The sequence below is a fragment of the Alligator mississippiensis genome, chromosome 1, assembly GCF_030867095.1.
Source record: "Alligator mississippiensis isolate rAllMis1 chromosome 1, rAllMis1, whole genome shotgun sequence".
Taxonomy (NCBI): domain Eukaryota; kingdom Metazoa; phylum Chordata; order Crocodylia; family Alligatoridae; genus Alligator; species Alligator mississippiensis.
The window spans coordinates 15657430-15684793 of NC_081824.1; the positions used below are offsets into that span (position 1 = coordinate 15657430).

Consider the following 27364-nt stretch of genomic DNA (forward strand, 5'->3'; position numbering starts at 1 on the left):
TAGCACAAGTCTATAGTTGGCAGCTGCAGTGCATTAACCTCCTGTCCAAGAACCTTTAAACAACATTGACTCATATTTGTTTTACCAGTGAATCAGGAGAATAGTTTGGTCACACAAATTAGCCCAAACAGCATGCTTCCTGCCTGGGCTATGAACAATCAGCAGTGGCAGGAAGCTGCCCTGCACCAGCTTTTGAAAAAAAATATAGCTTGTTTGAAAACAGCATATAAACAAGCCAGATGCAACACTGAGTAAGTCTTACACATCAGGTTTTGTAAGTGTTCTTGCCAAGCTGGTAGGAGCAGGGCGTGTTACAGAAGCTCTTGGTCTAATTTTGTCTCTTAGGAAACAAAGCTTGAATTTCCCAATTGACAGAGACCATGTTTTGTTTTTAAATATCTTTTAATCTGTGTTTTTTAGGAGGGCCAAACATGTGGGCTATCACGTCTGAAGAGCGGGCGAAGCATAACAAGCAGTTTGATGGCCTTAAACCCACAGGAGGATACATTACAGGTTGGTTTGTGTTGTACAGTAACCCTTGTGTACCTGCAGTACCTTTATAAAACAATTTAGAAGCTTTCATTTTCACCCAGTTCTTCATTATATGACATAACTATGCACAAAGCACTGATGGGGGTTATAAAACTGTTCTACAAGGTTTGGTCTACAGTCTGGCATAGAAAGTCTGCAAAAGGGTTTATTAAAGTCTTCACTTGGAGAGCCAACCATCTTGTGCTGTCATCCCATCCGGTCATAGACTAAGTAGGACAATCAGTGTTCATGTGAGCGTCTGTGAAAGAGTGCTTATTGTTGTTGCTGTATCAAATGACTGGTGATTCAGGAAGTGGCACTCTTCTCTCCCTGTTAGAGGGCTCTGTGCTTTTGGAGTTTTTATTCTTTGGTATGAGAGGCAAAAATAAAGGGCCTGACACTTGGTGTTTCTTCAGGAGCTTATGGAATTTATCACAAGCAAGGGAATATTAAGCTTTTCACCTTCCACAAATTTCAGCATGTGTAATTGTATTTTGCCTAGGTGTAGCCTTCTGACCGTTTCATTTGCGTTCAGTATTTTTCTTCTCCAAAACTGCTGAATCATTTTGCCTAGCACTGTCTCTTCCACCTGAGAAAAGGCTGGAATTCAGGGGTGAAGGATTACTTACCTGGCTGTAAAGTGCTTTACAATGCTATGTGAATGTAAGATGATTTTCTGCATAAATGCAAGTTTTACCTTGAAAACTCACTACTGTGCAGGTGCAAAAACTTCTATTGCATTGTCCACATCCCATATTTACTTGTATTTACGTATCACACACACCCTTTCTCCAAAAATTGGCCATCCAAACTTGGGGTGCATATTTTAAGTGGGGAAACTGATTTCCAGGCTGGAATGGAGGCATGGTGCTAGACTAGTGGTGGGGGGCTGTGCTTCTTTCCTAGGTTTATGCAGGAAGGGGGGTGAAGTCCAGTTTTCAGTGTTGCTCACCCTCTCCTTACTGCTCCAAAGCTAGAGGTTTAACCCTGTCACAGCCCCTTCTGAATTGGTAGCAGCTTGTGCCCAAGCAGCTGTGCTGAAGTTAAACCTTTACTTTTGGAGCTGTAGAGGGTCAGTGATACTGAGAACTGAACTTCACTCTTCCTGCATGCACCTGGGAGCGTTCAGCCATGGTGATCTGGTGCTGTAACAGGGAAGACTGAAAAGATCTTTTTTCTTCATTCTGTCTTCCCAAAATAGTATTGTCTTATTTGGGGCTGTGTGGTGCTTGAGAAAATATGGTGCTTAATAATGTGATCCATGTTTCATTGCTGTGAAACTTGGTATGGAGTTACACAGCACATCATGCCCCATCCCTGCAATACTGAATGATAAGTGTTTACTTGTTGGAAATGTGTTCTTTGCGTACAGAATAATGTATTTTATAAAGCTTTCTTTTCTAGTTGAAAGAGCCTGTACTGGATTGAATTAGAATCAATTAACAGCAGGAAAAAAAAACCTACTCTTCTTTCTTCCTCAAAAGTCAGTGGGGCCAACACTGAACACTCAATTCTTTAAATTTTACCTTTGTTTCCTTAAATCTAAAATTATAGTGTACAAAGCTCTTGGTTCCTGTGGATTTGTGATGTATTAAACAAAGCTTTTTTTTATAGTTAATTTAATCCACTTCCTGAAGCTAGGAGTCGGGACTACAAAATACATTAGCACTTGCCAACTAGCATCACCAAGGAGTTGTGGTGCAGAATTTTTGAGAGCTTAACACCCAACATTTTGAGATCTTTTGGAAATCTGGTCCTAAGTGGGAGTGCTGAGCTCTTCTGAAAGCGCTGACCTTGATAAATATCTGCTGCTTTTATTTTAAAGTTCATATGAGACCTTAGTTTTTCTTTTCTTTTCTCTCTTTTTGGTCATAGGTGAACAAGCACGCACCTTTTTCTTACAGTCAGGTCTACCAGCTTCTGTCCTGGCTGAAATATGGTAAGATTGTTTGTTTTTTTATTTAAAGGTTTAAGATGTTTGGCTCATGACGTTGGTTTGTTATTTACTAAAACTCCATTTTCCCACTATTTATCGTGGTCAAACAAAAATTTGGGGGGAACCCGTTTATTTTTTGTTTATTTTCCTATTAGCTAAGGTTTGATCTCTTTTACAATACCAAAAGAAATTCTATGAGAAACAAAATGATAATGGAATTTGAATAATAAACAGTAAATTACATAAAAACTGGAGACAGACAACCCAGATTTGTTTTTTCTGACAGAATCAGTGGATTAAAGGAACTCAGTAGATGTAGTTCTTTGGGCCCTGATCCCACCATTTGACTTAACAGGACTGTTTGTGTGCAAAGGTCTGCATGAGCCACACTTACTTTTGAATCATGGATTTAATAAAATTAATTTAAAGTGGTTAATTTTGAATTATGCTCCAGGGATTAAAAACTGATTCAAATATCACAAACAAAAGGTAAGAATAAACTGGAGGTAACCGCTGTGTGGGGCGGGAATGGTGGACTGGCCCAAATAGCATTGTTAGACCTCATGTAAGGATCAGCTAATAGAAATATGCTGGTCAAATGTAGGTAAAAAACAACTGAATTCCGTCTCCCCTACCGTCCCCACCCCAAAATATAGATTTAAACATCAAATGCAAGAGAGATCTACACGTGAAGGAGTGTGACAGGTCTTTTCTTTGCAATTGCTGAGTCCATTCCAGGGTGTCATGTTCAGTGTTGGGTACTTTTTGTCAGAAATATAGACAGATTAAAAAGCTCAGAGGAAAGACCTATAAGTATGTAAGAAATTGGAGAACCTGACTTGTGAGGAAGCATTAGTGCTTATTAGGGTTTTTATATCTTGATTAAACGTATCTTATTCTTCATGTTTACACTCTTCAAATATTTGTAAGTGATGAACGGGGAGGAATCATATCATATGCTGTGCAGTGCACGGTAAATGAGAACTATAGCATAAACAGAGTGAAGGAAAATCCAGGCTAAACACCAGGAAGCTGTTGACAATAAAATATATTGCTTTATGGAGTTGTCTTCTGAGACGATTGAAGTTTCTGGGAATATTTTATCTCAACCTTCTCATTCCCTCTCATTATGTCTCAACCCTCTCATTATGTTGCAACCTTCTCATTCTACCTCTTTCTCTTTTTTTTTCTATTTTAAGGTTCCCATATGAGATCATTACTTGTTAAAGTGCACAACAGCTTGTCACAGCTTCTCTCTCTTGCTCACTGGTTTTGTTTTCAATTCTAATACTTGCACATCAGTAGCCCATTCTGTTTCAACACACACAAAATTGTATGGTGTTCAGGTTAGGGAAGTACCAAGAAAAATGGGTGAGAATATAAGCTTTAATGGTATATTTTTACATACTAATTAAATTTTAAATAGTGATGATTTTTTTATTAAGATCTGTAACTACATTTAATAGGTGTTATAAATGTTGTACATTTAATAGGTGTTAAGCATGTTGATCTCTTGCAATGCCAAATCTTCATTTAAATGATCAGTTTGGCTTGTGCTAAGGCAAAATTGATGCAGTAAGTGTTGCATCAGACTGGACCTGAAGGTGATGCTTTTCCAAATAGTCTTCTAGTTCCATGAGCACTGAATGTTTTAATGTGTAATAATTTTAGAAATTGAGTCACATCAGTAGGTGCCAGGTAGCTTTTATTAGCATATCTAAAAAAAACCTATGGTCTGCAGTACAGCTTGACTTTCAAAGTGAATACTGTATCTTCTTGCATATAGCACATCCCCAAATATAATATGTCTTGTTTGGAAAGGTAGAATGAAGAAAAAAAGATTTTTTCCCAACTTGTGCCTTCATAGAGCAGAGACAGAACCTAATCTTCAGCTGACTTGCTCTCCTTTTCCTGCTTAACTAAAGCTAAAACCCTGCATGCTACTGAAGACTGGTCTGTATGGGTGGTCCTGTGATTTGTCAAGAGAGTTAAAGAATTGCCAAGCCTATGAAACAGAAGGAAAGAGAAACCAGGAGCAGCTCTCAGACAACTGAAAAAAGAGACAATAGTTGACACCTCTGGAGTGAAGAACAATGAGCCATTATGTCAATTGACTCCTTCAGCTGCCTAAATAGTAATGTTGCTGCACTGTGAGCAGAAATCAAAATAGGGTGCTTCCATCCCAGTCAGAAAACCAGCTTCCCCTCTTAATATCCCAGTTTTGAGGGCCTGATTTTGGAGGTAAAAGTTTGTGTTGTATGCAAGAAAATATGTTAGTTTGGCTGCTAGAAAAATTGGGATCTGTGACCTGAGGCTTTGTGTGTCGTGGAAGGTCATATCTAACTTTCTATAAAATCAATAGCAGGTTAAACTCCAAGGCTAAGTACAGACAATCATAAAGCCCCAGACTGAATTGATTCAGTCTTCTCAGGTTAGTCTAAGATGCATAGACTGAACCAATAAGCAAGTGAACAGACATTCTGGAAATGCAGCCACATGCCTGCAGTGGCCCAGGCCAGAGGTGCTAGAGCACGTCTCCCTGCTGGCTGGAGCAGACAGCTTGGACCAAGGCTAACCTGCCCACCCTGGGAGGGGGTGGGTTTGCAGGGGAGGTGCAAAGCATCCTGGGATGCTGGGGGAACTGTGAGTTAACTTGAATCTGGAGGGGGTCTGGGACAGAAGTTCAGTAAGCTGATTTAACCTAAACCAGTTAAGTCTGATACTATATCCATCCAGGTTTATCTTAAACTGGTTTGGGCCATTTTGAAATCGGTTTATGTTTACTGAATTTCTGTTGTGTCACGGATTTGAACTGGTTTCCAATCACTTATAGCAGATTATGAGTAATTTCTGTCCCTAGTCCAAGTGTCAACTGCTTCTTTGTCAAAAAGATAGCTACTAAAAGAAGCTCAGACAAAAGACATTCATGTAAGGAAAGGATTAGGTGTGCCTTCCAGTATCTATTTTCTGTAATAGAATAACAAAACAATCAGTGAAATTATGGAAACACTACCTTTTAGTGAAAAAGTTTAAGCTGATGTTTCTTTCACTGTCTTTTTCAAGGGCTCTGTCAGACCTGAACAAGGATGGGAAGATGGATCAACAGGAATTCTCCATAGCCATGAAACTAATCAAACTAAAATTACAAGGACAGCACCTCCCAATGGTCCTCCCTCCTATCATGAAACAGCCTCCAGTAGTATTCTCTCCATTAATTTCTGCTCGCTTTGGTACATATGAATATTTAATATGCTTACTGGTTTTAAGAGTAATTTGCCCAAATTGGCTTTTTTGATATAGACAAATGAGTAAATAGGGTTATTGTATTGTGGACCAATTGTTTAAAGAGCCAGCAATTGCATAAAGGATATTCTGATTCAAAGGCTTTTTGCAAAGATTTTTTTTCCCCAAAGTTTTGAAGCTTTGGATATTTTCGTTCATTGTGTTTTCATTAGATGCCTGCATTGTAGTGTTCATAAAGAAGCATCTTACTAAATTTAAGTAAGAATGGTTTGTGAGATGCATGAAAACTATTCTCACCATTGGCATATAGTTTGTGGTCTGTTCTGTTGACTTGGAGATCTTATTCTTCTCTCTTCAAGACGCTAACCAAATGATAATTTTAAATGAGTAGAAAACTGCAGTACATAAAATCTCTCTTGAGAGAGTTAATTTGAAACATTTTGCAGGTCTCCAGACTGAAACCGGTAGTTAAAAAAAAAAAGCTGTCCAACTTCTAAGCAGCTGGGGGCCCCACACTGTATGAGCTACACCAGCATGAGCCACTGGCACCCTGCGCTGAACATGCACTTTCTCTCTTCACCTTGCGCATGGCTTCACCTTCAGCTCCTTAGCTGCATGCTCCCTTGCTGCACCATGCCACATGGACTCCCCAGGCTGCAGGCTCCCCCAGTGCTGCAGGCTGTGCTGTGCTCTGCCACACCACCCTCTGGGTTGGAGGCTGGAAGAAAAAGCCAGAATTAAGGGGAGACCAGAAACCATGCAGCTGAGTCAGTGGGGGAAGCGATGTCTGGGAGTGAGCATGAGGACTGCAAATTAACTCTTGCAGGCCACCAGTTTGATAGCCCTGATTTAAGTTAATCATTTCTATTGCTTGGTTTTTTTTCCTGTCTTTACTGTTAGGCATTCCATGTGCACGTGATCCGGTATTTCATGAGATGTTTATAAAATAGTATGTTAAATAACTTTGACTAGAGTGCATCTTGTACACATATTGGTATGCATCTGTCACACACACGCGCGCACACGCTTTTTCCACAAGAGATCTTAATTACTATATTTACTCGAATATAAGACAAGTTGTGTCGTCCCCCCCCCCCCCATAATCAGTATGGGGAAAAAAGCCCCAGACCCCATGTTTTTTATTCGCATATAAGAAAACCTCCTTCATTAAATACATTGCCTATCATTAAACTGTGCTCAGTAATGAAAAACAACTTTGAAGTTGATTGAATGCAGCCCAAATGGAGCATGTTTGTAAAACACTCCGTCAATATCGAGCAAACATACTAATTGGAATTTACCTTTTCTCTTTCTTTTTTAAATAAATTTCTCATGTGCCCAGCCAAATCAAGTCCAAATCCATGAGTCAGTCCAGAACAATAAGTCTCCCTACAACCGGCAAATATCCTCCACCCCTACCAGGGGCTTCAGATATTTCCAGTGTCTCTTGGCAGTCATCCTACGTGGTCTAATAAAAGATATCACTTCTGCCAAGAGTTACAGTTCCTCTCATCTGCATGTACACTTTTGGACAGTCTCAGAACTCATGACAAGAACACATGGTACCAGTCATGAGTGGTGGGGTTCGGGATAAGCAATATTTAGTCTTGCAGAAGCTGTCATCTCTTTTATATATAAATTGTCATAACTTTAGTTCCATTATTTAATGTCCCTTAGAGGCTACACTTATGAAAAGCTTATGGAGAAATAGTTTTAAACTGGCTGTTGGTGGAAACCAGGTAGAAACATGTTTAAATCGTACTATTTATTTCATCATTTGTTCTTTTTTCTGCATTCCTGGCTAGAACATGCAAATTATGTGTCCAAAATGAAGAGAGAAATTAGATTTTATAACTGAATATGTATGAATAGTTTAGACCAGGGGTGTCAAAGATATGGCACCATGTTGCATGGTCTGCAGGGCTGGTAAAAGGACTCAATAGGGGTGGAGACAGCAGGGACAGGACCTGCTGCTGAAATCTGGGGCATAGAGCTCTGTTCACGACACTTGTCTTTGACGGAGCGATATGGGGAAGCAATGGCTGTGTAAACCCCTATACTATTTCTGTGCTACAAAATTAAATGTTGAATTATTTAAGTTAATTATTTAATTTGTGCTTTAGGAATGGGTAGTATGCCAAACTTGTCCATCCCAACATCTGTGCCTACAGTTGCACCTTTAGCTCCCATGTCATCCCTGGCCTCGGTGACTTCAGTTCCTCCTTTGGTTATCTCTGCTCCCCTGGTGCCTTCTGTCAGTACATCATCATTGCCAAATGGTACATCTGGTCTCCTTCAGCCTTTATCTCTGCCTTTCTCTTCAAGTAAGTACAGTACAATGAGTTACTCTGTTTTGGACACATGAATCTAAGTCTTAGTTTAAATTATTTTTAGATTGGCAATAAGAGATCTTATCTGTATGCAGAAAGAATCTGTATTGTATGTAAATTTCTAGTTTATTCTATAAGGCCAGTTGTAACTGGTGTGGCCTGCTCAACTTCCTGTCCATACATTTGAACACACAAAGAAAGTCATGAGTTTGTTACTGAAATAATCTGTAATCACCTTCAGACTGTTGACAGTAGGGTATAATGCAGAGCACATGAATGTCAATATTCCTTTACAGCTAATATTTAGGGTTTTTTTATGTATTCTACTTCATTATTTACACCAATTATCACCTGGAAAAAATCGACATTGCTTAGCTGTCTTGCTGCTAGCAAAATCTAGGGCCTTCACTACAAAGTAGCCATTAGCTTGTATCCATGTTATTTTATTTTCTGTTTCAGCATTGCCTCATACTGGCTCCTTAAGTCCCATGACAGGAGGGTTTGGTGGTACTAACATTCAAAAGGCACAGTCTCTGATCGATTTAGGATCTAGCAGGTATGAAACTTAAGATTCCCAATTTGCTGTGTCCTAGACTTCAGCAACAAATGCAGTTTTGAAAAGTACAATGAATGCATCGTCTCAGCTTCAGAGAGCATATAAAAGTGTTGCATTTCTAAACATTGATAGAGTTTAAGGAGATACATTCAGAGTTTAAAGAAGATAGTGTTTGGATACACACAGTTAATAACATTGTCAACAAATGTTGTAGGAGAGTTCTAAATAGGACAAAGAACTCAAGCCAAAAAGAATGGGATGTACAGAAAATAAACAGGCAAAGCATACAAAGAGGTGATAGAAGCCACAGACCAAATAGTCTTCAGACAACACCTAACTTCTGACCATGTGCCCTGAGAGAGTGATTTGAAATTATCTGTTTAAGCATTGAACATTTAGGTTTAGGCAGCAAGGAACCCTCTACAGAGAATGGGGAGTAGTTCTTGCTTTCCTCCTAGCTCCATTACTCTTGCTTTCTTGTTTGTCCAGTTCAACTGAATGCTCTCACTTACCTTATTCAATGCCCTACCAGCCATACTGATCTCCTGGGAGATGGAAGAGGGTGAAGGATGGCTGGAAAGAGGAGCCCATATCCTGCACAAATACTTTAACTACTATACTTTTAGCCAAATGGTGGACAGTGGTTTTACCAATGGCAGTGGCACGGAGGTGAATTCAGTGGTTTTTTGGTACAAGTTGGTCATGGCTTTTGTCTGCATATTAATGTGGCCCTTTCTAGGGTTCTAAATTGTAGTTAACTACCCTGGACCCAGATATGAATCAGTCCAAAGGTTAGGGGAGAGTCAGTTGCCAAGGTGTACGTTCTGGGTTGTATCTGAGCAGATGCATGCTCTGAAGCATAGCTGCCCTGAGATTCTTGCAGTTTTAAAGGGAGTCAAGTATTAGATATAGGCACTTACGCTGCCTGTAGATATGCTCATTCATATTCCAATTATTACACATCAGAACACACTCGATTAATTGAGTCTGTGCCGCGTTCTAATTAGAATGCTTCAGCATCGCCTCACTGTCACACGTATGAAGCCCTCCACTTTTTAAAATGGCTCTGGGGGCACTTTAACTAAACCTTGTTGAATGAGCTTTAGTTAAAGCACCCCATGGCCATTTTAAAATGTGGGGGTTGGGAGGGGCCTTAATACACATGACTGTAAGCTGTTTTTATTAGAGCAGCTGTCCGGGAACCACTCCAATTAAAACAGCTCTCTCTACCTCTAAGCATGTGTATAGGCAGCCGTAAGTAGCATTTAGGGTGCAGCAAGCCAGTTTGAATAATTCTATAGAAATTACACATCAAACTCCTGTCTTAGTTCCATGTCATTGCAGCAGTGTGTTCATTCATGCCGATTAGATAGAAGTATGTTTGTAGAACTTGTCTAACTGAATAGCCATTGTAAATCTGTATCTAAGAGAATTTCACGAATAATGGAACTTAAGTAAGAATTGTGTATAAAGTGCATGTTGTAATTTTAGTTTCAGATGCATGGAAGGAAATACAATGTGGTCTGGGTAGTGGTAGATTGGTCTAGGTAGCGATATATGTAGTTCTATATAACCATTGAACAAAAATCCATACTGATGTGGGTATAAGAAAAACAAGCAGTCTGATGTGCTATTATAGGATGAAATGTGTTACTATACCAGTGTTAAAAACTAGCGAAGAGATTAATTTGTGAACCTATTGATACCATAAGGTTTAAGCAAGCCAAGCAAGAATAACAATGGGTCCAAATGACTTCTGTGTTAGGGAGTAGAACGCAAACATCCTTGGAGAATGTAAAGAAAATGGCAACTTTTCTGGTACTGCTGTGTTTTAGAAAGGTAGGCCATCCCTGGTTGAACAGTAACCAACTCGACTGGTTATGACCAGTTTCTAGAATGCATATTCCAGAGAACTAAATGACTGGAAATCTTGGGAGAAGAAGAAACTAAGTCCCCGTCTACAGAGTAAACTTACCATGATATTGGATGCATCTACATTAGATGCTAAAGGCACAGTAGACTAATTCTACTGTGCATTAGCATGGCCAGCAAAAACTGTGCTAACGTGCAGTAGAATTAGTCTACTGCTCATTAGTATCATGAAAAAGCGTGCACCGGTGCAACTGTGCAGGTGCACCGATTACAGCTTGTTAACTTTAATACCTGTAACTACAGGTACTAAACTTAATGCGCCGTAATTACAGTGCATTAATGAACATGTAGACACTCCTACAGAGCAGCATCTTGAAGCAAGTTTATGCTGAAGAAAGGCTAGGTTGCTCCTAACAGTTTGATTGGCTTCACATGTTAAAAGTAATTGTATAAAAAGCAATTTGGCTTTTAAAAGAAGTTTCTGACTGAGTTGGTGATGTGGTCTATCAGCAGAAATGGCAAAAGTTTTCAAATGGAAGTTTGCTTTTTTGCTCTGGATTAGTATTTTTCACTAAAGTTCCCTGTGTAGTCAGCAGGTTTGTACTATGTAGTCAGTGAAATCATATATTGACATCATATATTGTAAGAGCAGCACAGAATCTGAGCTAAATGGTATAAAAGAGGCCTTTTGTTTTGGGGTATTGGGAGGAACAGTGATTATAGAAGCTCTAGATATTTGGGGGGGTGAGCTGGTTGGTTGGTTGGGTGTTTTCTACATGAATGTTTGATTTTTAGATGCAAGGCTTTTTAGTGATATTGTTTATTGGACCAACTGTATAGCTGGGAGAGATGTTGAACAAGCGTTCAGGCATCCAATGTCCTTCCTCAGGTCTAAATATAATCTAAAAACCAAGTTTTTATGTTCTTTTTAAAAGTTGCTTCTCAGACTTTCTCCTTAGGCCTCAAGGTCATTCCACAGGCTTTAAAAAGCATTGTGATGTATTGTCTCATTCTTTCTGAACGTACTAGATATGTCATTTTGTCATGCTTTTCTCAGATTTTCAGTTCTCTGGCACATTATTTTTCAGTACTATCAGTAAAACTTTTTTTTCTGTTGTATTTATCACTGAAGCGCTCTAAAAAATCATGGTGCTGTATTTAATATAAACTTAGTTCCCCTTTTTCATCAAGAAAGGTATGCACAGCTATGTACACGTATATTCACAAAAGATGGAATCAAAGACGTGCAGAAAGGGTCTACTCAGATGATTAGGGGTGTAAAGAACCAATCTTACAAAGCAGACCTGAAGAGTTTGGCTTGTTTACCCAAGTTAAACAGTGACTGAGAAGGTGTCTAAATGCTCTTTCAAATATATCAGCCGAGGAAACACAGAGGGGCACTGCTATTTAAAGGACAGTGTTGGCACAAAAACAAAAAGATGCAAACAAGCTATGAATAATGAGAAGAAGGTTTCTAATCATCAGAGCAATTTGCTGCTGAAACAATTTACCAGTAGTAGCAGTGGGGGCAAAAAAATTACTGTTAAGTTGAAGCATGATTGGAATATGGTGGGAATTATATAATATAGTTGTCTGTGATAGCAGAAGACTGGAGTTGATAACCCATCCTGTCCCTTTTAGCCCTGTGTTCCTAATTTCATAGCAGGCTTGAAAACATTGTGTAATTAAGGCATTATAAGCCCTTTGATAGGTTGGGGTATACATCTAAATTATCAAATAATGTTTATATTACAGTAGCATCCTGAGGCAGGATCAGCATCATGTTATGCTAAGGACTGCATGATATATAAAAGAGAAAAATAGCTCTGTAATAGGATAAATAGCATATAATCTAGGGTCTGTGCAGGAAACCTTTATAATTTAGAAGATTTGTTTTTTCTTTTAAACATTTGCAGTTCAAATTCTTCCTCTACTACTTCACTAACTGGGAATTCACCCAAGACTGGATCCTCAGACTGGGCTGTTCCTCAGGCCTCCAGATTAAAATACAGACAAAAATTTAACAGTCTTGATAAGGGCATGAGTGGATATCTATCAGGTCAGTATAACATTTGAGCTAGGAAAAAGAGCTTCCTAATTGTTAGAAATATAGGCCAATGGAAGTTTTTACAATGTAGCTGTATGTTCTGGGGCTCACAGTGTTAAATATAACATTGACCAACAGGTCACATACGTTAAATAATGGGGAATGGCTGAATTGCTCTTCATTCTCTCTTCTCAATCTAGCCTGATACTAATGGGGTGAATATACGCTATATAAGCTCATACACAAGTGAATAAAATAAAGGCCATCTGCAGTATCCTTTTTTCACTGTGCACTGATGTATACAGGCACTCTGTATTACTGTACTATGTACAAGCTATAGAAATTGCTCTGTTATATACCTTTTAGGGGTGTTTTTCCACTTAGACAAAACGAGCAGTGCAAGAAACATACTATTTCCCCACAGGAATTAAGGTAGGAATTTTTCAAAAGTCCCTGTATGCTTTGGGATCACAAGCTCCAGTGATTTTTCAGTGAGATATTTTGTTTCTAAATAATTGATTTTGAAAAATGCCATACATAGTCACTAAGCAAGCATGGATTTCTATAAACGTCTTAGGCAGGAGACTAGGAAAGGTTTGTTGTCTGCTCCAGTCTACCGATTGACTTTCATTATATAGAGCAAATCCATTTCCCTTCTCATTTGTAGACAGTTTCTTAGTCTATAAAATGGGAGCATTTTCACCACTTCTGTAAGGGATGTTGAAATTGAAGAATGAGATGCGCTCTCTCTCTTTTTTTCTCCTGATTTGGAGCCAGTTGATAATAGTAGAACCCAAGGCTGAAGGGCTTGGGAACATGCCCAGCAAGCCATGTATTTCTGGCTGCTGGGAAATGCCAGTGGCCCCATGCTTACAGCTCAGACTGTGGGCTGACAACCAGTTATATTCAACGTACAGCTGTGAAGGTTGTTATAAACATTTATATTCACCCCAGGTCTCCTGTCCTGGGATTAGCACAGTGAGAACAGGTAATCCCAAGAGCTCCAATAATATTTCTTTATGTATAAAGAGAGACTGGTATTTTCAGGTTTAAAAGAGGACAGAAGTTGAAACTGGTAATGTTAACAGCACAAATGGGTCAAGTAAAATTTAAGAATTAACCTGTGCTTGCCCCAGGTTACAATGCACACAATTTTAGTATCCATCTTTTTGTCTAAATAAATGTTTTATTACAATTTATTAAGAATTTTCCTACCCTCACTTAGGTTTCCAAGCAAAAAATGCCCTTCTTCAGTCTAATCTTTCCCAGACTCAGCTGGCTACAATTTGGTAAGTTTAATTCACCAGCTAGTAAGAGATATAGTGTATGATGAATGTAATCTGTTCTTTAACAAGGAATGTTAACGAGGTAAGTACAATTTAAACATTAATGAAAAATTAACAACCTGTTTCACAGTTTTGCTAATTTTCTGTTTATTAAAGCTACAGTGTTTGAAAAGTCCACTTTATTTTTCACTTCGTTGCTATTTTGCATTTCTCTCACATCAGACTGTAAATTTAACATATTCATTTCAAGTTCAGTGAAGTGAGTTGTAAAACCTGGAGGGTTTGTTTCTTTAACACAATGGGTTCTGTTAAAAGCAAGAAGTTTTAGTAGAAGTTCAAAATCAAATTTCTGCCAAAATTTACAAAGCTTGTTGATTTCAGTTGGGAGTTGGACGGGAAAGACTTGATACGTTTTAATCAGTGGTCCTTCAGTTTATTAGTTTCTGTGTGCTAATAGCTGTACGCTGCACTTTGATTAACAGTCGTCCTTGCTATGGTGGTAGAAATAATTGCAGTCTTCTGAAGACTTGGATAATGAGTCTTGGAACTTCTAGGTTTTGCCTTATCATAGAAGTCGGGTCGGAAGGGACCTTGTAGATCTTCAGGTCCGACTCCCTGCCTGGGCAGGAAGAAAACCGGGCTCAAATGACCCTAGTCAGGTAGGCATCAAGCCGCTTCTTAAAGACCCCCAGGGTAGGAGCTAGCACCACTTCCCTTGGAAGTTGGTTCCAGATCCTAGCTGCCCTAACTGTGAAGTAGTTCTTACGGATGTCTAATCTAAACTTGCTCTCCAACAACTTGTGGCCGTTATTCCTTGTTATCCCAGGGGGTGCTGGGGGAAACAAGGTCTCCCTCAAACCCTTCTGGTCTCCCCTAGTGAGTTTGTAGACGGTCACAAGGTCCCCCCTCAGCCTTCTCTTGCGAAGGCTGAACAGGTTCAAGTCCCGTAGCCTCTACTTGTAGGGTCTGCCCTGCTGTCCCCAGATCATGCGGGTGACCTTCCTCTGGACCCTGTCAATGTTGTCCACATCCCTCTAGAAGTGGGGTGCCCAGAACTGGATGCAGTACTCCAGCTGTGGCCTGACCAGTGTCGTGTAGAGGGGGAGGATCACCTCCTTGGCCCTACTTGAGATGCACCTGTGGATACACGATAAGATCCGGTTAGCCCTGCTGACCATGACCTTGCATTGTCGGCCCATGTTCATCTTGGAGTCAATGATGACTCCAAGATCCCTTTCTGCCTCCATGCTCTCAAGAAGGGAGTTTCCCATCTTATTAGTGTGCTGCTGATTACTACTGCCCAAGTGCAGCACCCTGCACTTGTCAGTATTGAAACACATCGTGTTTTTGTTAGCCCACCCTTGCAACCTATACAGGTCTTGCTGCAGTCTTTCCCTCCCTGCTAACATGCCCACCTCACCCCAAATTTTGGTATCATCAGTAAATTTGAACAGGTTGCTTCTCACCCCGTCGTCCAAATCACTGATAAAGAACTTGAACAGCGCAGGCCCAAGGACCGAGCCCTGGGGCACTCCGCTGCCCACTTCCCCCCCCAGGTCGAATATGACCTGTCCACCACCACCCTCTGAGTACAACCCTTCAGCCAATTCGCAATCCATCTGACCGTGTAGGCATCGATGCCACAGTCGCCTAGTTTTTTAATGAGGATGGGGTGGGATACAGTGTCAAAGGCCTTGCTGAAGTCCAGAAAGACTACATCCACAGCGACACCTGCATCCAATGCTTTTGTGACCTGATCGTAAAAGGCAATCAGGTTGGTCTGACATGACCTGCCCCTAATGAAATGGTGCTGGTTGCCCTTGAGCATCATCCCCGATGCTGGCCCATCACAGATGTGCTCCTTGATAATCTTCTCAAAGAGTTTCCCCAGGATTGAGGTAAGACTGACGGGCCTATAGTTGCCCGGGTCCTCCCTCCTCCCTTTTTTAAAGATGGGGACCACATTGGCTATCTTCCAATCATCTGGCACCTGGCCCGAGCACCACGAGCGCTCGTAAAGCCGTGCCAAGGGCCCTGCAATGACCCCTGCTAGCTCCCTCAACACCCTGGGGTGGAGAGCATCTGGACCTGCTGATTTGAACATGTCCAGCCCCTCCAGAAGCACTCTAACCCAGTCCTCCTCAAGCTTAGGTCTTGAGGCGTTCCCCTCAAGTCCATCTTGAATCACGGTGGGGGAGTCCCGGTCCCTGCCCAAGAAAACGGAGGTGAAGAATTCATTAAAGAGGTATGCCTTCTCCTCTGGCACAACCACCAGATTGCCCAGCGTATCTTGCAGGGGCCCCACATTTCCCAGCGCCTTCTTCATCCTCCCGATATATTTGAAAAAGGACTTTTTATTATCTTTGATCTTGGACGCTAGTCCTAGCTCTATGTCCGTCTTAGCTTTCCTAACAGCCCCCCTACAGGCCCAAGCAGTGGAGGTATACTCCTCTTTGGAGATCGCCACCCCCTTCCACCGGGTGTACGCCGCCTTTCTGGGAACCAGGCATTCCCGGACATCCTTGGTGAGCCAGGGGGGCTTTTGGGCAGTCTTGCCCCCCTTGCTTCTTGTTGGGATCGTCACCCCTTGTGCCCTGAGTATCATCTCCTTAAGAAATGACCACTCATCTTGGGCACTGAGTTCCCCTGCCCTTGAGAACCCCAGCGCCTCTCCCACCAATCTCAACTCGTTGAGGTTGGCCCTCTTGAAGTCTAGGGCTACCGCCTTGCTGCACGACTCGGAGTGAGTTGTAAACTTTACCATCCCAGGGGAATCCACAACCCTCTGCAGACAACCCTCTTGAGTCACAGATCTCCCCCCTCCTTTTGTCCCAAGAATAGTTGTTTACTACTGGCTCATAGGAGCAGCAAATTACAATTTTACCCTGTTGTCTCTGCTGTTAGGTGGTACATTGTAGGGTCAGAATCAAGACTTGCGGTTCTGTGCACCTGTTCAAGGTAGTGACGGAATAAGCAGATGCACAATGACTGCATCCTCCTGCATGTCCAGGCTCAAAGTTTGAATAGCCTTGGTTGGATGCAAGATGGTTTGTGTACTTTCACAATACTGATGGTCCATATCACAGTCTGTATCACCAGAGTGTGCACAGCATCTAATAATGTAGGTTATTGCCTACAAAAGTTCATGCATCTCTAAGCTAACTAGCCTTTAAGGTGGCACCCTGCCCTACCTTCTCCCTGACTTCAAATTTGTACAGTTAACCACCTCTCTACTCCAAAGTTGGCAATTATCAGTACTTTGCTTTGATATGTAGTGTCATTTTAACATGATTCAGAAGTAGTGTCAGACAATAAACAGGAGAAAAAAACACTTTGATTAACTGTAGTTTTGACTAGAAATCTTTTCTCTTATTATTTTCTGGTCAGACTTATTGGTGAGGAAGAGCACTACAGTGGCAAGTACTTCCGTGACTTAGTCTTGCAACAAGATCTGTGTATCTAGATCAGACGTTTTCCTTTTAATGGATGCTCCAGTTCCTTTGCTCACATCTCTGGAAGCACCTGTTCCTTACCTTTTGCCCTTGCAAAGTATTTTGTGTGGGATTAGAGAAGTAAGACAAGTATCTACCCTGCCTCCCCATATGAACAAGTTCAGGAAGTGCTTGATCCTCTTTACCTGCCTGCTTCAAGGAGCTCTGAAACAGTGTTATCAGACGAACTGCTGTCCTAGAGAAAAGACCTTTACATTTAGGTTCCTTTAGGAGGTTGAGAATCTAAATTTAAGTGATGCTGAAATCCTGAGAAAAGAACTGAGAGGTAATAAATCAAGAGATACTGTGAACTTCAGAAGAGTGGGTTGTATATAGGGCTGTCTTCTGTTCCCAGGTCTGCTGTTCGTTTGTCATGTCACCCTGAGGGAAGTCAGGTACCTCTTTCTTGTCCTCATTTCCCACTTCTGCTTTTACTGTTTCTTGAAACAAGCTGTATAAAGGCAAGGCCTGTAGTAAAACTGTAACATAGCACAATAAAATTGTCTTTCATCTGCCACTGATTTATTAAAAGGAGGATTTTTTACCAGTTTATTCCATAAAACAATCCTTTAAGAAATTGTTCTGCAATAATTTAAGCTATCCCTTCCAAGTAATCATTTAGCTTCACTTCCGCTGATGTCATTGCTCTTATACTTTACTCAGGACACTTGCTGATATTGATGGTGATGGACAGCTGAAGGCTGATGAATTTGTGTTAGCCATGCATCTTACTGATATGGCCAGAGCTGGAAAACCTCTGCCACTGACACTTCCCCCTGAATTGGTACCTCCTTCTTTCAGGTAAATTGCCAAAGGCAGTGTCACATGACAAATCTGATGCAAAGGCTACAAATATTGATGAACTTTTAACCTCCCAACAAAAATGTATCTTTATAGAGGTGGAAAGTATGCTGAAAATATTAATGGAGCACTGCAATCTTACCAGCAACCACAAGAAGAAGAGCCCCAGAAAAAACAGCCAGGTAAGAATGAGGTTTTGAGCTGTGTGTTAGCCTACAAAACTGTACTTTGAACTCTACTAAAACTTTTAGAAACTAAAATGGGATGAGGGAACCCGGGGGTATCTAACATCTGTATTTCTGGGGTAATGTACCTTTCACCATAGAGAGGGAAGATTGTGTAGATCCTGCTGTCAGTTATGTACAATTAAGAAAACATTTTGAATGTAGGGTAAGCAGTACTTTTTCAACTACTGCAAGATTTTGAGCCTGCAAGCACTTGAACATAGCTTGCTTGGTCCTACAATATTAAACTCTACTCCTGTCTGTTTCCTGCTGGCCTTTGCCTGCATCTTGTAGTGAAAATTTTAAAAATACATCTAAAAAATGATGAGCTTTGTAACTTATGTGCTTTCCTTTCATATGTTATAAACCAAGAAATCAGCCATCCCTCAGCTTCTAAATATTGTCTTTATATATTCTGCACAACTAAAGTTATTTATCTCTTGGTGTTAAATTGTGATCTGGTAAAAAAAAAACCAAAAACATTTTTAATAATCAAACAGACCTTGTTCAGCCAGTGATGGGTTTTTTGTTTTTGTCCTTTTTTTTGTTTTTGTTTTTTGTGAAAAGGTAAAATACCAAAGAAAAAAATGACTTTGGGCTGACCATAAAAATTAAATTTTGCCTCTGGCAGGATTCTAAAAACTTAAGTGAATATCAGTACTCGAAAAGAAAAGAAAAAAATATTTTAGCTCTACACCATTCAAGGTGTTTAAAATATCTGTGAGACAGTGACCTGAGATAACTAGTAAGATAGTTTTCTAGGCATTAGTCATGTAACGGAGGAGCCTGCTTGAAGATGACATTTTGTGTGAAAGAATGCTAACTGCCTTCCTGTGTTTTAGTTACATTTGAGGACAAGAGGAAAGCAAACTATGAGAGAGGAAACATGGAACTGGAAAAACGCCGTCAGGTCCTGCTGGAACAGCAGCAGAGAGAGGCAGAGCGTAAGGCCCAGAAAGAAAGAGAAGAGCAGGAACGAAGAGAGAGGGAACGGCAAGAACAGGAGCGAAAAAAGCAGCTTGAACTGGAAAGGCAGTTGGAGAAACAACGAGAGCTGGAAAGACAGAGGGAGGAAGAGAGGAGGAAAGAAATAGAAAGGCGGGAGGTTGTCTGCTTAATTACATTTATTTTTAACTGTTGTTTAAGAAGTCTGTACATCCACTCAGTGAACCCACTGATCAAGCTATTCCCGTGTCCATTTGGGGATGTGTAATTTTGGGTGTGTTTGAACTTCCATTACTTCTAACTGTAGCAGGTTGGTCTAAGTAGTTAGAAACCCCAAAACTACTCTGAACTGAAGCTTGAAATTGGTATTATTTTGCCTGTTGATCCTAGGACAAATATGGTTTAAGTAAGTTTCTCCATAGTTTCAATTAAAATGTATTCACTCTGAGTACTTGCAGACATTAAAAACAAAAACCCAGTGCTTTACCTTAAACTGCATGTGCTCCCACACCAAGTCCAGCACATGCACAGAAGAGGCAGCACACATTAGTTTGACCCAGCTCTGCAGTGTCTGTATTGATCAGGCACTTTAGTGGGGCTTTTTTGGCGATTTTTATCTAATAGCTGATTGAATCAGCTTTAGATAAAAGTGCCAAAAAGCCCTTCTAAAGTGCCTGATCTATAGAGATTCTGTGGAGCCAAGTCAAAGTAACGCACTGCTGCTTCTGGTGAAGCGTATAGGGGATTTTTTTAATGTGCAAGCAGTCTGTGGCCAGTCCGGTAAAGTGCCTCCTGAATAGTACCCTTCAGGCCGAATCTGGGATCTAGGGCTGGTTGACATTCGGTAAAGCTTCACTACTCTGGTTTTTCAAAAAGCTACAGACTTCCTATTACTTTTCTTGATTATACTGGAAATAATGTTTCCAACTCTTTATGTAGCTAAGAACACGTATGTAATGTGTGTAATGTAAATATTTATAATCAGTACTATCACACTTCTACTTGGCTTTAGAGTTGCTAAAGAATATTGTAGGTTTATGATGATATAATTTATCTTAGGCAGCAAAACAGGAACTTGAGCGCCAGCGGCGACTAGAATGGGAGAGAATTCGGCGCCAAGATCTTCTTAATCAACGAAATCGGGAACAAGAAGAAATTGTCAAGTTAACTGCTAGGAAGAAGAGCCTTAATCTTGAGTTAGAAGCCCTGGTGAGGCATTTGTCATGCTCATTACGTTTATATGAAAGAGCAAATTATGTATTATACAAATACATATTAATTACATGCTCATTTGTTTGAATGAGCTATGGAAAGTTGATTTTGGTGGGGTTGTTTTATTGTCTAATTTTGGGGGTTATTTCAGAATTGTTCTTAATTACATTTTGGCTGAACTGATCTTTTCACAGAAGTTTTAGTGATGCACTTGCTAAATTGTTTACTACACATGGTTTAATCTGTTTATCTACAGACTGACAAGCATCAGCAGATCTCAGGCAGACTGCAGGATGTTCAAAGCAGAAAACAAATTCGGAAAAGTGAGCTAGAAGCTCTAGATAAGAAATATGACTTGGGAATTATGGAAATCAAACAGCTGCAACAACAACTTCAGGTATGTAATGTCAGGCTAACCCTAGTGTTCTCTACTTCTCCTTTCACACCTCTTCAGCAGTTATAAAGAAAGGCAGCATAAGAGAGACTAGTATGGTAATGTCAATTAATTTAATAGATGATGTGCAGAGAAGACAGAAAGCAGAAATGGCCAGTAGAATAAGGTTGGACAGTGCTGATTTTATTTTTTAAGAAGTTGGGAAGAGAACTGTGTAGTCCTGATCAATTGGCAATAACTTTTCCTGGTTAGAAGTAAAGTTTTGACTATAGTTCCAGTAACATGTATTAGTTTTACAGAGCCCAGGTAGGAAGTTATTTTGGGGGATACTACAAAATGTTTGCCTGTTTTCTACATCCTTCCAAAACCAAGTAAAATGCCTAAAGGGATTATCCTTACTGATACCATTCCAGTGAAGACACATGAGTTGTGAAGTGTTTTTTCTACGGTATCTCAGTTCTTTCTGGAACTTTGAACGAAGCAGGGTGATGGAGCTTATATAGATGATGCATCAACTGATGGTTTTTCATTTATTACAACAATTAGTCTGTGTAGTTCAGCAAATATTTATTGAATTAATATAATTTATGGAAGTTTAGAGGCTGTTTACTTTTAAAAATATAGAGACTTGACTTTTCACCTGAAAAGAGTTTCAAATGTTTTTGCCTAATTTCATAACACTTCCTGAAAAATAAAATTAGGTTTGTGTATTTTAAAAGGAATGTAGGCTTTTATGTCAGGACTCACGCTTCTGTCTATCTGGGCAACATTTTCAAAAGTATCTGTGATTTAGGAGTCTTGTTCCAGGCAAAGATGCCTCGCTGTGACTTGTAGATTTCCTACTCTATGTTTGGACTAGACATTGGTGAGCTAAACAAGTGACTGGTCATTTATCACCGTGCAAATTTCTAGTGTGTGTAAGATGTCACAATTGATTTGTGATTTCAGGAATTAAAAATGTCATGTGTTAAACTAATGAATAACATGTCACTAGGTTTGTGGATTATGTGTGAATAGTATTTTACTTCAGTCTTATTTATCAGATACTGAAAAACTATTACTTAATTGATGGCTTGTTTCAAAAAAGCATTTAGATTTCTCTTTGAAATTCGTATTCTGCCATATGTACAAATGTTATGCTGGTGTGCTCTACTCTTGTTCATTTCCTCTGTGCTTAATATTTGTGTGTCCTTTTCATAGTATATACTTGGGGATCATAAAATATGATCCATTACAGGGGAAAAAATGCACCAAAGCACTCAAGTTAAAATGTTGAAAATTCTTTCCTTAGTGCTTGTTAGTATGTACACAAATATTAACCAGTCTTAAAAATCTATTGTACCTCTCTTATATTTGCAGGAATATCAGAATAAGCTAATCCATTTAGTTCCTGAAAAACAGTTGTTAAATGAGAGAATTAAAAACGTGCAGCTGGACAACTCTAATAGTAAGCATGTTCAAATAAATTCTTTCTTTGATCTATATGCCAGCTTTCTATACTTGAAATGTAACAGATACTGGCTACAGATACTTTTACTACCCAGTTTTCCTTTTACTTACAGTAGCGTAAACTTTTGAGTAACATCATTTAAATGACAGGATTTACACCAGTTTTATACTGGAAAATGAGTTGCAAACCACATTACAGTCTGCCTTCAGGCATTTGCATCTAAGTCAAACTAATTCTATATAAAGACCTAACATCAACCGTGTTATGTGGATTTTGAGTGCCTAACACCTGTAAATGGAGACCAGGGTCCTGTTGTACAGTGAGCTGTATTTGGAAAAAAAAAGGCAGTATAAAAAAACAGATTGTAAACTGGGAGTTCACATGTACTAAAAAGAAATAGAAACGGTAATTAAAAATTCAAGCCAATGTAAAACTACATGTTCTTTTATTTTCAGGTCCAGGAATCAGTTCTGTATACAAGAAATCCTTAGAAAAGGAAGAATTGTGCCAAAGACTTCGGGAACAGCTAGATGCCCTAGAAAAGGAAACTGCTTCCAAACTCTCAGAAATGGATACATTTAACAGTCACCTTAAGGTACAGTACATTCATTCTGTGAACATACTGTCCTATGATTGTAAACTGTGTTTTCTTCTCTGTCCAGTCATAAAAGTTTGGTGGCCCTACCAAACTTGCATTTTCTATCTCATGATGTAGTTCCATTTGTGAAAGTCTGTCCCATCTTAAAGCTATCCAATTGTTTACCAAATGTCTTCCAGCAAATGGCACAATCTGAAAATAAACATTACACACCTCATAGTTGTATATTGATCTTTTTTACTTCTCTGCATGTGTGATGCTACCACACCTTTCCAGATGTCTCCATCGCTCATTCTGATTTTTTCTCCTCAAAGAGACTGAGAGTTGGGGGTGCTCAGCACCTTACAAGTTCTGGTTCCATAACTATAAGGTTGTGGTACTACCATTTTTCTGGTGCAAACTGAATGTCCTCATTTTTTATCTTCTACTGGAATAAGATACTAAAAAATAAGACCAGAACAGCCCATGAGATATTCTGATTTGGTGATAGTGTTCTTGTTCCCGTAACAAGTAGAAGATACGTGCAGAGGGCTATAAAAGTAACGTGCTGGTATAACAGAAGGCTGTTTGCTTTAGATGCATATTAACCTATCTAAGAAAATGCATGCAAGTTTCATATATAGGTAGCATTACTCTGCTTTATTTGCTAGTGTATTCCTAGTGGCATTGATGCAAATTTTAGAATAAACTGAATGATTTCTCTTCAGAGGAAGGACCACATTACATCCATTGAAAAGAGCTGAAGGGGAAACTCTTAATAACATTTGAGATTTTCTTCTTTAAAAAAAAAAGTCATTCTTCTCCACCCAATATCAGTTACTTGCATTTGGAATCACATTACTGCATGGCTTGTTGATTACTGAGAGCAATCCAGCTGCTTTCAGTGGCTGTGTCAACAACATGGTCTTCCCTTTAGTATATTTAAAAAGAATGTAATTGGCTTTTTATCTGCCTTATCTTACAGTGTGAGAATATGGATGATTCTGTTCTTCAGTGCCTTTTGTCTCTGCTAAGCTGTCTCAACAACCTCTTCCTCTTACTTAAGGTTATTTTCTAATCTTTGCCTCTTTTGCTTTTAATTATTTCATAGTTTTTCTCTGTTTATATTTTTCTTTTGTGCACGTGATACCTCTTTAGCTCTTACCTGAAAATCTCATTCTGAAAATAAACTTACACAAATGGAATGAACAGTCTTGTTTTCTTTCTGCTTGCTTTTAAATCTGTCTGCTATCTAAAGGCTTCAAATTAAAAGCTTGGAAAACAAGCCCCAAAAATAGTGATAACAGCATGTTTGTAAATGGACTAATCTATCCATCAGCTAACCCAGGTATATTTTTCCTTTTCAGTTAGTGCCATCAAAGTAACATTTTATGCTTTTGATATAAACAAATCTCTCCCCTTACGTTCTCCCTTTTCTGTCTCCAACCCACATTTCTCACATACCCTAAATGAGAGTCAACTCAGTGGCCACATGCAGTATGTGGCACTGCAGACATGCTACATATCACACGTTCAGCCGTTCTCTGTGCTGCAAGGGAGCATCGCAGGGGGATATCCAGGGATCAACAAAACCCACCCAAAAAAAAGTGGAGCGGTGGACCTGGGGGCAATACGTGCTGCTTAAAACCAGAGCCTGGCTGACTGTAGCCACAATCCAGCTGCCAGCCAGGCTCCAAGCAGCAGGATCACCACTGCTGCAGCCCTGGGAGGCCCCCAGGACCCCAGGTAAGGCTGCTGGGGCAGCCAAGTGTTGGCCCCAGCCATCCCTAACCCACCCAGGGTAACCTGCCATGCGCCAAAATGCATATGGCATGGGCGTTCCCCGGGAACAACTAGCAATGGCACAAGATGTGCTGCTGTTAGTTGTCCCTAGGGAAACAAATGTCTGCACATGTCTAGATATAGCCAATGCTTTCTTCGGTTTGGTTTCAGAAGAATCCTGCAATTGCATCAATGCCCAGGATACCACATGTAGCGTCTTAATGTAATACTGCCAAGCCACCAGGTTAACCCAGTACAAAAGCTTTCTCACTGCCTTCCCCTAACACAATTGGCTTTTCTGTGCTGTGGTCAAATTCTGATTGTGCTAATGGTATTTCACCAGTGCTTACTGTAAAATTCATACCCTCTTTTTTTCTTGTAAGTTATCTTCTGAATTATTTAATGGACAAGTCTACTTTGAAACAGTAAAATTCTGTAACATTGAAATAGATTTTTACTAGTTGGTTTTTTTTGCCAAAAATCCCCAAAAATGTATTATGAAGATACTTGTTATACATGAGTTTTTAACAGTTTAAAATGAATGGAGAAAGTGTTCCCCCATCAATGATAGGACTTGAAATATATGGAATATAATTTGCCTATTCTAATTTATTGCAGAAAGAGGTCCTGGAGCAATAGAGGTTTTGTTACCTTGCCTTTTTTTCTTATTAATTCTATTATACGAATACTCAGGCTTTCTAGGAAAAGTGTATCAGTATTGCAGTGGGAATAGACTATTCCTGAATATTGTATATGCAGTATATATGTAATCTTACATGAGATGCTACCTTTTACCTTCCTAGCAGTATGTGTAGTTGATTCACTGTGATTGTTAAGAAAGAATAATAGTAGCAATCTGTAAATACATTATTAATCTTTTAGAGTACATTCTGGTATATTATTGCTGATATGTTTCTTTAGGAAATTTAGACTGTGTCTACACAATAAACACTGTATCAGGCAGTGGTATTCTCAAACACACTGTGCAGCTTCACATGTGCTGCCTTCAATGTTAAGTCATATTTGGGGTCAGGAAGGAATTTTACACCATGGTCAGATTGGTATGGACTTGAGTGGGGCAGGGGGGGTTGCCTTCCTCTATAGAGGGGGCATGGCCCTCTTCCCAGGACCTCTTGAGTGTATATTGACAAAATTTTATAGAAGCAGAACATTGGCTGCCGTGGTCCACTTGCTTTTACCTGTGGCAGGTTACAGTGTTAGGTCTATGTTGTGTCAGGTTTATATGGGATGGTGAGATAAGGACGCTTCTGCCTTAGCCAGGGGTTGGACTAGATGACCTCTGGAGGTCCCTTCCAGCTCTACTTTTCTATGACTTCAATTCCAGGCTAGAGGACATGACTGCGCTCCAGGGGGGCTAATTAGCATGGGTTTGGTGTATTTGGCCCTGTTAGTCAGCGGTGCTAATTGGCCATCCTGTAGTTCTGTGTAGATGCAGCTATACTGCTTCTCCCCTAAGAGGCAACCTACCCAGAGCAACACAAACTGAGTAAGAGGGTTTGCAGATCTGCCTGCTATTTTTATATTCTCCTCTGTTTGTCCCTCTATTTCTGCTGAGTTCTAGCATCCATAATTTATTTTAGAACGCCCTGTCCATTTGTATTAAAGCTTGGATCAAAAAGCATGTTAAATGCCTGGTTGGTCACCTAAAAAAATGAGTTGACTTCAGTCTTTTTTGATGCACTCCATTGTGTTTCCTCTGTAGGAACTAAGAGAAAGCTACAACACACAGCAGTTAGCTCTTGAGCAGCTCCACAAAATAAAACAAGATAAAATAAGAGAGGTAGAAAGAAAAAGAGCTGAGCTGGCACAGAAAAAGCGACTGGAGGATGAGGCTGCAAGGTAACTTGGCTCAGAAATAAAAGACAGCCATACGGTTTTTAAAATGAAGTATTGCTTTGATGAGGTTAGATTTTTTTTATTTTTGGTCACTTGTTATCAGTAGCTCTGTGATGACCTGGTTATAGCAAGTGCAGTTTTATCTAGTATTATTTTAATTGTTGAGATTTAGATTCCTGAGTTCTGTCACGAATAATCATCAAGCATGTGGTAACAGCTTTGTTGTATGACCTTTTACCAGTCCTGTCCAAGAGGTCAGTAAGAGGCATGCAAGTGATATCATCTTCCATATGATAACTTCCACAATATGTAATTATCCAAGAACCAATAGTGTGAGCAGTCTTTCTACCACAAGACCCCTCTGAAGCTCTTCCCTTGGCTGAAGACACCACAGAATATCAATCAGAGTAGTGCGTTTGCCACTTCGATATAGCATGGAGATCTTCTCCAATGACTCTTTTTATGACATACGAATAACAACAACCAGATATTTCAGCACTATCTCAAGTGCTGAAGGTGCAGGGACATTGTCTTCTAGAATTGCCTTTTGGACACAAGTGATAACCTTGTTGTTGAAATAAAGGTGATATCTGTCAGTGATCTCTTCTCTGTGTTCTTAGTAGGGCTGTGCGAAACAGCTGTTTCATTTTGGTTTTGGATTCAGATGTTTCGGCAGACAGGGATCCGTTTCGATGTTTCGGATCACTGTTCTGTTTCGATTCGGCCAACTCTGTTTTGGAGTTTCAACCTTGTTTCGGAGATTTGGATCAGTCAGGGAGAGGCAGGCACAGCTGGATGGCTGCAGGTTCTCCTGTGGCTCCTCCGGCTGT

General features: G+C 39.9%; 1 protein-coding gene across 11 annotated transcripts in view; it reads left to right on the forward strand.

Moving 5' to 3' along the window:
* ITSN2 (intersectin 2) overlaps positions 1–27364 on the forward strand; it is a 126855-nt gene that overhangs the window by 50055 nt on the left and 49436 nt on the right. For all 11 annotated transcript variants that reach the window (XM_059729082.1, XM_059729078.1, XM_019481213.2 and 8 more), the window contains 15 exons: positions 421–513; positions 2407–2470; positions 5531–5697; positions 7834–8034; positions 8500–8596; positions 12385–12527; positions 13741–13804; positions 17956–18093; positions 18190–18275; positions 19160–19422; positions 20322–20471; positions 20731–20871; positions 22228–22315; positions 22774–22913; positions 26401–26537. In XM_059729082.1, the coding sequence (XP_059585065.1) occupies positions 432–513; positions 2407–2470; positions 5531–5697; positions 7834–8034; positions 8500–8596; positions 12385–12527; positions 13741–13804; positions 17956–18093; positions 18190–18275; positions 19160–19422; positions 20322–20471; positions 20731–20871; positions 22228–22315; positions 22774–22913; positions 26401–26537 (1961 nt within the window). In that variant the 5' untranslated portion in view covers positions 421–431. The remainder of the gene's footprint in view (positions 1–420; positions 514–2406; positions 2471–5530; positions 5698–7833; positions 8035–8499; positions 8597–12384; positions 12528–13740; positions 13805–17955; positions 18094–18189; positions 18276–19159; positions 19423–20321; positions 20472–20730; positions 20872–22227; positions 22316–22773; positions 22914–26400; positions 26538–27364) is intronic.